At 39.9% G+C, this 13,192-nt stretch overlaps 2 protein-coding genes and 1 pseudogene across 2 annotated transcripts in view; 1 reads left to right on the top strand and 2 right to left on the bottom strand.

The window, feature by feature from the left end:
• LOC148731310 (hemicentin-1-like) overlaps nucleotides 1-13,192 on the top strand; it is a 311,654-nt gene that overhangs the window by 222,289 nt on the left and 76,173 nt on the right. The window lies entirely within an intron of this gene.
• LOC148731314 (uncharacterized) lies at nucleotides 55-1,843 on the bottom strand. The gene is made up of 3 exons (XM_088760756.1): nucleotides 1,624-1,843; nucleotides 603-1,511; nucleotides 55-174 (listed from the first exon to the last, which is right to left on the bottom strand). The coding sequence occupies exons 1-3, from the start codon at nucleotides 1,789-1,791 to the stop codon at nucleotides 55-57; spliced, it is 1,197 nt and encodes a 398-aa protein (XP_088616882.1). The 5' UTR covers nucleotides 1,792-1,843.
• On the bottom strand, nucleotides 4,249-12,915 carry LOC148731313 (uncharacterized; annotated as a pseudogene).

Here is a 13,192-nt window from a genome sequence, read left to right as displayed (position 1 = left end):
GTTTTACGGTCTAATGAGTTGCTCTTTCTTTAGCATTTGCTAACTTCAACGATTTTACTTACCGCGTGAGCAAAACCTTTCTGCTGTTTCTACTAATGTGGCAAAGGCACACACACCATCTGTTTGAATGCTATCCAGCCCTGTGAGCGATTTCTTTTTAGAAGCCGCGCATACCTTTTGAAAAAAGAATTCAACTGCAACGTTTGACGCATATCATGCCTGTTAGTCTATCTATCTTATTTTTGAAGGTGCATCACACAAATAGGATGATGAACTTTACTTGTGTCTAAAACTATCTCGCACGAGGTGCCCTTGGTAAGGAACACCTACCTAGTGACATAAGTGTGAAAATAATAACATTATTGATGCAATATCTGTTTTCTTTAGATCTTAACATCCATCATAGGCAGCGGTCTGTACATCGATCTCCTTACTAGTAGCGATGCTACTCCGGAGTTTAGGACTAAGGTACCTTAACGGAGTAGAGGCGATATTGAAATGTAGGCAGAGCAAAGTCGGTTTGTTTACTAATTGATAAGGATCAACGATGGAATTGTCTTAATTACGTATCGAGACTTTCTTCTATTTTCGAAACTGCTTACCTTCAGTATGTTAAACAGCGTCGATCGACCTAAAGGTTGAAATCCAGTCTCGGAACAGTACGATGTATACAGTTGGACAAGTCTCGATGCTATCATAGTTCTCACCACATTAGGAATTTCCAGTGTGTCACCATCGGAAAGTTTCAACTTTTTTGTTCCGTACACGACATCTTGCAAAAAAGACGGACTAGAAACAAAATCAAGAAAGTGGTCAACCTTTGCTGGGTGCATTCTACTTCGCTTGATCTGTGGTGGTTCTATTTGTTGACCAGGCTCGTTAAGAAAAGCGTGTTTTCTTGCTTCGTCAATTCTCCATTTTGTAAGACCCGGAATTAAGGTCAATAATTCAGACCTCGAGTGGTCACAAACAAAAATAGAGAGTATCTGCTGTCTGGTATACCATGAGTTTGCTTCTTCATAGAGCTTTACGAGTCTTCGAAGAAGTTGATTATCTGGCCTGTTTCCATCCCTTCCACTGCTGTACCTCTCAACAACCCGATTGAAAAGCCAAGTGGACCGCTGTGGCGCAATTGCCTCCAGTACTGTCTCTACTGCTTGCACTGCTTTACGTTTGTAGTAGCGACTTGAGGAAGGGGACAAATTCAAAACATCTGTACAGAGCTGAGATCGAATGGGACTTACTCTTCCGTCCGCAGAGTTCCGGAGAAAGTTATTCAGAAAGTGAAGCCTATGCTGTACTTGAGCAGTTGGCTGCCATTCTAGCGACGTTTCGATCTCAGGTACTGATTCTTGTGAAGAGGACGAAAGAGCCTCTGAACTTGCATAATCTGACCCTACTAGAAGTGGCAGAGTTGATATTATCCCGGGACCGACCTCTTGTGCGGCGTATGAAGGTGCCTCAGAATTTACATCATCTGCCCTCGCTGGGAGTTGTGGGTTTGGTATTGCCTATAGAATTAAAAAAAAAATTTACATTACCGCAAAAATATAATATACTGCAGGTGCGTTCGTTTTCCCTTTCTTCAAGAAACCGAGGAAAAATGCAAAGAAGAAAATTTACCTCACTAGGCTGTTCTCGGAGTGATGACAGAGTAAATCCAGGCTCGCTGACTGCAGTAGGATCAAGAGAGGGCTGAGTGTCAGGTGATGCGGGTTCAACGACGAGAGCAGCACCGTGTTCGCTGCGGCATAATTTGCAAATACCTGTAATAGTTCGTAGCAGAAACATTAAAATATATTTTAAAAGGGTAAAGGAGAAGGGGTCCAACTACATAAATTAGTCGGCATTATATGTCTTTTTACATCGATTGCAAATAGTAGATTTGCAACAAAAAGAAACCCCTCTTATAGAATCATTGTCGTTGGCTGCGATCTTTTTACCCTTCTAATTATCAATTGCTTGTCAAACACTGGATGAGACACTTGCCTAGTTTTTTTTTCAAGTTCGTCATTTGCAATCTGTGTTTTTAAGTTCACCATTCTTAACGAATAGCGATCCTTGTTCCGTTCTTGCATCTTTAGTGTTTTTCTGCCCTATAAAACGATCATTTCAAGGTTTCATTCTATATAAAGGCAACTCTTTACGACTGTAAAAATGACTCAAAATATTGTGACGTAGCTCCCTTAAGACCAAAAAAGCAAGATCGTCTAGCCAATGCAGAACTTGAACCTGTTCTGAAGTCGAAAGTTATCGACTACCTTTTACCTTGTGTGCAAAGTAAATGGTCAAAAAATTATTTTTCAGTTCCCTGTTGAAACTTTTCTGTCACAAGAAGTGAGCAGTTATCGTCATATTGACCTGCGAAATGAACTATTTACAAATTCTGTTAATTCCCTATCCAGTTTAAGTAATTTCACTTAGTAAGAACAAGGAATACCACTGGTGTCTATCTGATTCTAAAGGAGACATGATTCCAAACAGCAAAAAATGAAAACAAAACCATACCTGCACCGACGGGAACAAGAACTCTCCAATTCTCTAGAATCTCTTTACACATCTGTAGGCTTGCTCCTCTTTCTGGTTTTCGTCGCTTAATGCCATGCAGAGGATGGTAACATTTGAGACTTAGGTGCCTAACGCAGCGCGATGCTTCGGACACACTGTCATATCGTCCCCCATCACATCAAAGAATCCCACTCTAGCTAAAATGAGGTCTTTCTCCGACCTAACAGATGTTTGGGCAACCTTCAGTTGTCGCAAATGAGATTTGATATCCCTCGTACAGGATGACAAAGGGAATAATTCATTCTTCCCTGGAAATCTCGCTGAAAAATCACAAGTGCTCTTGGAATGCGAAGAGAACGAACAAGACAATTGGGCAGCCATAGCTTTAAGTTGCCGCTCCAAAAAATCTACCAAATAACCAGAAAAAAACTATGGCGAGACTTCTCTGGGAAGAAAAGACTACGTGGTATTTTGTTATCTTTGTTTATTTTTCATGGCGACGGTGTTTACATTAGCCTGATTGAAGGATCTCTACCTCGAAAACAATCCTGCAATCAGACTTTACAAAGGTGAAATAAATTAAGTTTATTTAAAGTAGAATGTGGATTGACTTTCAAGATAGACTTTTATTTTTTTCGAGCTCCGGGAATTTCATTTCTGAATTCATGCAAGTACATGTGACGGGAGCACGTGTCACGCCACTCACCTAAATTTGCATGACAGCTGTTTTTTCTCCAGAAGGAAATTAGTTCAAGTGCATCCTAGGTTTGATAATAAATTTAACAAGTATGGAAAGTAAAAAAATGTGCAAAATATACCTCGCATACTCTGTTTTTAGTTGTTGACTTCCAGCATAAAAACACGAATCGGTGTAATTAGATTTACTAATAACTGTCAGTGAATTGTGTCAATATCTACGAATTAGTACAATTAATTCAGCGCCTTAACTATGCAGTTAAACACCTGTTAATACTTTTAGAGCCAAAAAAACAAAACAATTGGCGTCACATATACCATAACACGATTTGATTCGGCTCATTAACTAGCAGCTTGTGATCACAAAGTGCTTAAATAAACATTGCCTGTCACGCACTTCGGAGGAATCAACATTGCCTGTCACGCACTTCGGAGGAATGTGATCACGAATGTTTCACAGAGGCCAAAAATTTTTTTCGTCAGAAACATAGCACTATGATTGGGTTATACTGTGATTACATGTTGATCGACATGTAACGTTGCCCATTGGAGATATTTACAATTAAAAAAGCCTAATTTTCGGTCTCTTAAAATTGTCGCGTGACATGGTTGATTATGAAATGCTCTCGATTGGCGAGGATGATTTCAAATCAATCCAACTTTGAACCTTCGATTGCTTAAGGTTCAAAAAATTGTTGGATGAAATGAGATTAAAATGCACCGCATTCTATCAGTGTGGGAGATGTTTTTTGGAAGTGCAATTTTAGGGCTAATTTCGGGGTTTTATCCCTGGGATTTGATGTGAAAGCCCTTGTACCCCAGGGATTAACCGGGAGCTTAAACTACTTTGGACTCTTGAATAACTTTGTGATCTTAATCATCTGTGAAAGTTTGAGAGAAATCGGTGAGATGGCATGTGTCACGCCTGCCTGGTCCTCTCGTGGACAGACTCTTAAGTTTGCAACCATCAGCTTTTAGTGACTGAATCATATCCGGTAAGTCATTGTTTACTTTCTTTTCTATCCAAGCTTTAGGGTAAACATCCTATGCTATAAGTGGCCCATGTGTGCTGTTTTCTCTAATCTTGTTTAAGTTCTTTCTTGCCTCTTGCAAAAGGTCTGTGGTGAGCATTTGGGCATATTCTTTCATTCTTTCTTTATGAACTTCACGTGCGGCTTCTGTGGTCCTGGTGTTGGTTTTTCCACTGTGCAGAATGTTCTCAAAAAATGTGATTAAAGCCTGTTTTGATAACTCTGACATGTTATCATTAAGATACAGTTGCGAAAGGTTGAACTGTCTTTCTGCAAGAACATTGTTAACTGGAAGACTGAAAATGTGCTTGGTGTAGAACTCAAACAGGTTTGGAGTGGCTTCTTTACTTATGAGTGAGCTCTGTTGTGATAAGGCCATTTCTTTGATCTCACGTAGCAATTGGGGTTCCTTTCATTTCCAAAGAGTGGCCCATTTAATTAATCCAACACTGTCCTTAGAGACCAATGTGAGAATGTTCTGTCCATGAACATGAAAGGGGGTGTTCACTGACTTCTCTTTTTAATTTTCAGATCTGACTGGAACGATCCAAGAAGCTTTAAAACCGAATGCCAGAAATGACTTTGGTATCTCTGATCAGCTCCCATTCCAAACAACTTAGGAAAAGTTAACCACTCTGCTCCATGATCTTTGATTACTTTAAGTGCTTCTTGTAACATTGGCCTCTGCACTTGTTTGTGAAAATGGTCAATAGCTGCTGGGTCTTTCAATGACATCTTTACCTGTTGTGATGTTACAGGAAAATGTTCTGATGGAGACTTCAACATTTCACTTAAAGTTTCATGGTGCTTCAAAACAGTTGCTGGCCATAACCACGCAAGGTAACCACTGGAAAAACCAAGTTCTGCATCACTAGCTTGGGATGTGTTCAGAGATGGAATGATGAACTTGTCAAGGAATTCAAACAAAAACTTGATTTCAACTTGAATCATAGTACTTGAGCTCATCTTAATGACATCTTGCCAAATAGAGGGGTGGCTATCTGATTTTGGCAATCTTTGAAGGAGACGCTCAGCAAGCTGTAGACAAGCTTTACCATACTTAAGATGCCACTGGAGAGTCTCGTGATATTATGTCCATCTTGTGTCAATGAATGTCTGAGGAAGGGGTGGCTCTTTACTAAGAATACCTAGAGAAACATACATAAATTTTTATTGGCTTGGACGCTCATGATGGAGCCAAGATATTTTATATAGCAATTGTAAAACATGGGGGTTACACATGTCACCCTTTGCTCCAAACCCAGCCTGGCACATTCTTCTCAGCATGATGTTTAGCACATGTGAGTAGCATCCTACAAAGAACATTTCTTTTCCAAAAAATTTGGTGTTGTTTGCTAAGAGACCATTTACTTTTCCCTTTTGGGTAGAGGCATTGTCCCCAACCAACCCCGAAACATTGGTGATGTCATATTCATTTTTCACAACATGATAATCCACATCAGACTGGTGTTTTCCAGACCCGCTTGCTGTAAGGCTGTTTGCTAGGACATAAGCTTGGGGCTTGCTCTCTCTAGGGCACCAGGTTTGAACACCCACTATGTGCCTCTCCTCTCCTCCTTTGTGGGAGTCATCGCTCCAGGGATGAAAATCATACTTAGAGTTTGAGAAGCACTTGCGTAAAATTAGTTTGTCTGCTTCACCTAAGAGAACATTCCAGTCAGAAAGTGTACTTGGGGAGACAACAAAGTTTGTGGGAGGGCCCCAATCAAACAAAATATTGAAAATCAGATGTAATGCTACAGGTGTCTTTTGATAAGATAACAAAGATGCATGTTGCATGTATCTGACACAAGCCATAAACATCAAAGTTCTTTGGTTGTATCCATAGTTACCACGTGCAAATGTCTCCACAACAGAATATCCCTTTTTGACAAACTCATTGTTCCCCTGCAATTTCTTTTTCAGTTTTGAGGAAGCAGATCTTGTCCCTCTTAACTTGTTGCTGACTTGTTTTTATTTTTTTTCGGTAGACGTAAGTTTGTTTTGACACTTTTTGAGTTGAATTTGGAGCCTCAAGACGTCCTTTTTCAATTGGATGTTCCTTCCTTTTACAAATACTGAGATTATGAAAAGGTGACAATTGAAATTAGTCAAATGTAACTCACGGATCTCACATGATAGAGTATGGTAACAAAGAATACAAAGTAAAAATATCCGACTAGAAATCCTATCAATGAGGTATGTTTAGAAACTCTCGATAGTGTATGACACTTAAAGATACGCGTCGTTATGATTTGCTAACCGAAAAATTAACTTGCCTGTACATTTTGTTACTGACCATGCGGCCATATCGACTACTCTATCTTAACATTCGAGAGGTTTTTTTTTCGGCTTCTGTTTGGTGGGAGTGTTATCGGTTTATGATTAAAACCATTTAAAAGTGGTGTCAACTACGATCGCGCAAGTTGCAACCGGCGAAAATTCAGAATGGGAATGAAAATCAGTCATCGTAACTGGTGGCTCAGACAATCTGCAGTAGTATTCGTAGACATTTGTATGTGTTTGCATTTCCATTCCCTCCTTAAAAACACTTACCTAGACTGCGTATTAGGGTTTTGACTGTTCTTTTTAGATTGGCTTTTTGGGACCTCAAACCCTTACACTCTCTCTCGAGTCGATCGAGTTTTTCTTCACTTAAAAAGCTGCACACTTGCACTGCAATGCTGCTTTTTTCTATGTCTTCGGAATAATTCACATATTTTCTCGGCTTCTTTTTGACTGGTAGCTGATTTGTGCAAGAAAACTGGCTACCGTGAGCTCTTTTACGTGCCATCAGGTCTCATCGTCGGTGAGTCGGCCGGCGATTAATTAACAAAAATCTGAAACTTGGATGTCAACAACTCACGGCACGAGCCTGCGTTCCTTTTCTCACGCAGTGCTACCAAGTAATGTAATCTGCGCATGTCTGAGACTTTCATGGGGTTACGGTTTCCATGGGTGGGGTACCTCTCCGTGAGGCATAAAATTACACACTACGCTGGCCTTAGCAAGGCAATTGCAAGCGCACTGGTTGGGCAGCCTAAGTGGATCCCTTAAGCCAAAGTCTTCAGAGCCTATTGCAAGAGCTAGTCCCCATACCAGCAAAGTAACAACTGGACACGCTCGAGCTATAGTGGGGTATACTGGCCCATGGTGAGTTTGGAAGGACTGAGCGCACCGGACTGCCACTACCTCGGACCAATATTCCTCAGTATTGCCCTTGTACTCGGTTAGTAAGAAGTTAGTTTTCTGTACATTATATCCCCGAGTTCACTATAGAGTCACTCTCATCTTGTTTTACAGCATTTATTCAATCGGATAGTTTCTAATACGGCAGATCTATGAGAGAAAACCGAAACAGGCTGTTACATATTCCACATATTAACAGTAACGTTATCGCACAGAAATAGCTGCGATTCAACAATAAAACTGCCTTTTTAAACATTTCCAATCCATCTCTTGGACGGCGTACGAATTACGAATTCAGAATAAAGTCTTCTATATGCGTTTTGCATCTTTTCTTTTTCTGATTTTATACGAGTATCATATCAAGATGAAATGCTCATTTAAATTCCGTGTCGAGAAACCATTTCCAATGCTGTGGGTGTTTCCTTTTTTTTTCCAATTATTCAGAGTTAAAAGAAAAAATTTAATTTCAGTCTTAAGAAAACACATAATGGTACTGTTTTATCATAAGATGAAAAACCCAAGTGTGACTTTTCTGCGACATGAACAGAGCCATCAAACCAGAACGACGTACACGCCAAAGTCACCGCAACGGATCGAAAGCAAAGGCGTACACAGACATTTTCGACTTGTGGGGAGGGGGAGAGAAAATGAAGCAAGTGCCAGGGAAGTTTGGTACTCTTTTCGGGATTCCGCCAAAATAATGACAAAGAAGATAAGGAGCTTCCCAAAGTGACGACAACAAATACCACGCTTAAATACTTGGCAAGGAGAGGGGCAGGAAGGAAAGGGGCCACTGTACGCTCCAAAAGCAAAATCGAAAGATAATAACCGCACAAGCATCTACTTGTTAGTGTTAGTTTCTATTTCATCGAATTTCAAAATCTAAGGAAAAAAATCACCAGAGGTCTCGCAATCGATTATTATACTTCTAAACTTCACAGACTGAGACCTTAACTAAATATGCATACTATAAGATATGTAACTTAAAGGATCACCCCTCCCTACTTACCACTTGACAGCTTAATTAAGACAAACAGTTGATTTGTGTTTGCAAAAAGATCTAGATGTGACTTTTTTTCGACTAAAAAATATTTGTTTGTTTGTCTGTTTTTTTTTCGTTAGAGGAAGAAAACAGTAGCTTAAAACAAAATCAAATCGTTGAATTGTTATCAAGCCATTAACGCTAGAACTGCCAATTATTTACAAAATTTTTTGGTATGGTAAACTGATATACGAGGCAAACTTTGCAAAACATCATCATAGGAATATTCCCCTTAATCAAATTGATAAAACTAGGCCCAATCTTTATTTACGAGCTGTTCCCATTTTTCCTCAGGGATATAGCAGAGGTAGCGAGACGCGAGCGCCTGTGAACTCTAATATTCCCGAGGAAAGATGAGCACCACTCGTAGTTCAAAACTTATTGCTTCACACACAGGTTGTTTTTAAAAGACACTTCCGACGGCTCAGGTACTTTAAACAGGGGGTTAACCATGAACTAACTCTGATACGAACTGAAAAAATTCGTATTACTCAGTTATATTTGCCTAATAGGTGCCATACAAGGGAATCCACAATAATTGTCCTCATTTGTTTCAAGTTTTCCTTTTACGCAGAATGATAAGTTAATAAAAAAAAACCTAAAATCCTTTACAACGCACATAATCGCGGCTGTTTTTTTAGAACTGAACTGCAAATTTTTCTGCAAATTGCTTACTAATCACTCATATATATGCAGTTTATACACGAAGTAATATAGGTATCATTCAGTGTTTGTGAATGATTGTTCTTTAGAGTTTCTTTGATATTTATAACTATTTACAATTCAAGGTTAACAGACATAAAACTTGGCACATAGAAATAGTCCTGGCAGCAGGAGAGGCCCCGTATGCGAAAGTACAGCCGGGCTCATCCCATTCCCAGGAGACTGCTACTAAAATATGCGCGGGTCAATTATGGATAAATCTTGTAGATTGTAATAATAGACACAGACACAGGACAAGCAGGGCAATAGCCTTGAAATAAAAGAAAAAAACCTAGCTCTCCACTATCCTTTACACCAGGTTTAACTAAGAACAGAACAATGTCTGAAAAAAGTGTTATTTATAAGTTTTCTCACTGGTTTCTCACTGGTTCAGAGAGGACTCCAAAAACGAAAACCCAGCAAACTCAGGTTGTGGCTATGGGCCTGATTCGTCTTCCATTTCTGTTATTACAACAGTGTGACTGTTTAAGCAGAATATCTTTGGACCGGCTTTGGCGTGAATATTGCGCATGTTTTAAATTCTACAAACCAGCCAGCAAACCCTGCGGAGCTAAAAATGATATTATTTACCTTTTTAAGAGGCTGTCCGCCTAAGAACGCATAAAGCAAATTTCGGACCTTCACCGATTTCCCTGAATTTTACTGTAAAAGTCGAGACTTCTATCCCATGAACAAATATTGCGTTTATTTTGAACCAGTCTGGTTTTTTCACTTTTTACGAGATATTTTTCAAGGTGACCTCAAAGGCACCCAGTTTCCCCCCAAGGACCTCCATAATTTAGCTACAAAAGTCGAATGCTGCTGAAGCCGTATTTTCAAATCTAACGAGCTTTCTATCTTATATGTCTAAGATCAACCTTTTGCCATTACGTTAACGGTAAAATAATCACACAGTATATATTTTTCACTGAGTTACAAATTTTTCAAAATACTTACCTCGAGCATAGAAATTTGTGATGCGTGAGGTACGTGTGGTTGAAAGCTATTTTCTCTTGTGTGGGACCTAATCTAGAGTCAAATTTATTACAGCCTATAAGCACTTACACCTAATAAGTAAATTATGGAATAGAACTTTTGGGCACTTTCATGGCGCGCCGCAGGGAGATTTGCGAATTTAACAAATATTCGCCATGTTGATCGAAACCAAAGTAACACGATCCGCACATGAATCCGATTTGTAAGCCCTAACGGCCTAAAAATTGCTTGAAAATAAAGTACCAACTCCTTAATGAAGTATCAAAATCGATAAAAAAATTGTTTTGTCCGTTTTACATGGCATGGAGGAAATGTTTGAGAAAAATCTTTCTTTGTAGTCATATGCAAATTAGCTGCATGCGTTCCTTGTTTTTTCGACACACGCGTCCAAAATAGTTTCCGTAGCAATATTTGACCATGCAAACAATAGTTTCTATAAAATTGGAAACGTTACTGTTGTATCCTTTTTGGACTTGAGGAACTTACTTAATGTTCAAGAGCGCTAGCCTTTGTTTTCAGTTATCAACGACGTGCCAAAGTGAATTTGTTGTTGAAGAAGTTGTTCATTTCACTCGTGTTTATTATTGTGGCCAATTTGCCAGATTTGACCATTTCTTCCAGCTATTTGCTAAAGTTTTCATTTTACGTGGTTAGCAAGTTTTTCATCATCATTTGTAGAATGGCATCACAGTTGGTTTGTTAGCCTAATGGTTAGAGCGCTGAACCGGAGGTGTTGCAAAAGTCAAGGGTTCGAAACACGTTCAAGCATGAATTTTTCAGGTTTATTTTTGCAAATTAAAAGTTTCGTCTATAATTGCGATGAATTTCTTCTCGTTCCACAGTTCCTATATACTGTATTCATATATTCACCATTTCAAAACGGTATTTGTTAAAGAGGTGAATTTTACATGATTACTTTTTTAACGTGACTGAGTCAGTTACGCCTGGTCACGCAACATCTAGTTTCAGAGGTTTGTCGAACCAAACGCCAATCCCGAAGATATGCAATATGATTGAGCCATCGACAGTTGGAGAGTCCTGCCGGGACAAATTGAAAAATAATACAAATGATTCAAACTGGCATTTTAATAAACTCCTGCAAAATTCACATATCATTAATTTCTCGAAATTAAGAAAATCACAAACCTATATTTACGAGTAAATACTACTAACATCTCTCGCGGTCAGGGTAGTATTTTTTCCTTTCTCTTTTCTCTTTTAATTTTTGCGAGTTAAGAACATCGCCACAAACTTAAAAACGAAAATTTTGAGAGATTTTCGCGAGTTTTCTCAGAAGTGAGTACGTTAATTCGCTGAGTGTAACTGTTTATCAGGTTACTTTGAGGCTGTGCCTACTGTTCTAAAACAAACTCACTCCACAGGCACCATCATTTATTTTCCTGGGCTATGCAGCTTCTGATATAGTTTAATTAAAGCATCGGCATTCCTGTATAAATGACATCAGTTGCTCAATAAGGTCATTTTTCCTGTCTCTTGATTTAAATGGTACTTCAAAAAACGACAAGATTTCTTTGACTGATTACTACACTAAAAAGACTAAGCTTATTCTCCTTTGCGCACTCGCACAGATTAAAGGCATTGTAGGACAGAGGGTGCTGCGGCTTTAGTTCATTAAGGATGTGTTCCATCAGCCGTTTTCGTTCAGCTTCCTCTTCCTCTAGGGACAGTTCCTTCGGATTTCGCTCGATTTCTGAGGGTGTTCGTTGCCTTTTTCTGTTTGCTGTAAGGCGAGAGAAAAACCCCTGCACTTGGCTCCTGGTAAGCCACTCGTCTCGGTCAAACAACCTATTGCTCTGCTCGTCTCTTGCCTTTCGCATATCATTTGAAACTTGCTGAGGGTCAGCTTTTAGCACTGATTGTTCGCCTTGATCAAACTTTGCCGTTAAATACTGCTCTTAACTTTGCAACTGAATCTAGTGGATCCTGCTCGTGGCTCGGGTAGGGCCCAGCCCATACTGACAGTGTTTACTGGAGGCATTGAGTCACGTACAACCTGGTGGGTACTAGTTTCGCACTGACTGATGTTGTAAGCCTCTCTTCCCAATCTCTACGGAGTTTATCATATACTGTTTCTGACAGCCTTTCATCCTTCACACAATGGTCCCCTACGTTCAAATGTAACTCGAGTTCTGAAAACGTTTGGAAACTCTTCACGCATCCAGGCTCCAAACATTCAAACATGTCCATCTTTGAATCGTCCAAATCATCGCCTTCATTTGAAACCTCTGTTCCAGGAACTGTGTATTCATACACACGTGCATTAAGAAAAGGGAAGAACTCCTTACTTACAACGAGAGCGGTGTCCCCTTGGTCATTTAAAACTAGTTGGTCGTAAGAGATCTCCTTGCCACGCCCTATTTCGTACAACCTCCACGCACGTACAACATCCCCAAACTGGATGTTGTGTAGCTTGCTAAGTCCATCTATCTTGTTCACTTCTAAGGTTCTCTTAGACCCGTTATCTTCGCATACGCACGCGGATGTACCTTTCACTGGTCTCTCACAGAGCGCCTTTCTCGTGTCTCCCGCTGTTAGAATGTCGCGTCCTTCGTTGCAGAAACGTCGGATGCATGTTTTCACTGGGCACAGGATACGATCACACACATCCTTACCATACTGTGGCTCTGAAAAGTCATACCGAAAGACTTCAATACCTGCCCGATGACCGATGTCTCTTGCTGCGGCAATGAGAGAATTATTATGATAACAGCCAGCTTCATCGGACCTCATGTAAACTCGAGTGATGTGGGGCTTCTTGGTTTTAATTTCTTTCAGTATACTCTCTATGATGGAACACACGGCGAACCAATCCTGCTGACAGGTGCCAAACAGATGGGCATAGGAGTGCAGTTCTAGTTTTCCTTTGTCGTTTTAGATCACTTGTGAGCACTGTCGAGATGTGCAAACTCGTTTCTCTCTTGCCGAACCAATTGGACTGCTTCTCACGAAATCTAAGCTGGATAAATTTCATTTCCCACGCCATTATGACCAGTGCACAGTCTTGACT

This window comes from Stylophora pistillata, chromosome 5 (assembly GCF_964205215.1).
Source record: "Stylophora pistillata chromosome 5, jaStyPist1.2, whole genome shotgun sequence".
Taxonomy (NCBI): Eukaryota; Metazoa; Cnidaria; class Anthozoa; order Scleractinia; family Pocilloporidae; genus Stylophora; species Stylophora pistillata.
Note: the sequence above shows the minus strand (reverse complement) of the source record. Positions and strands in the feature narration are given on the sequence as shown.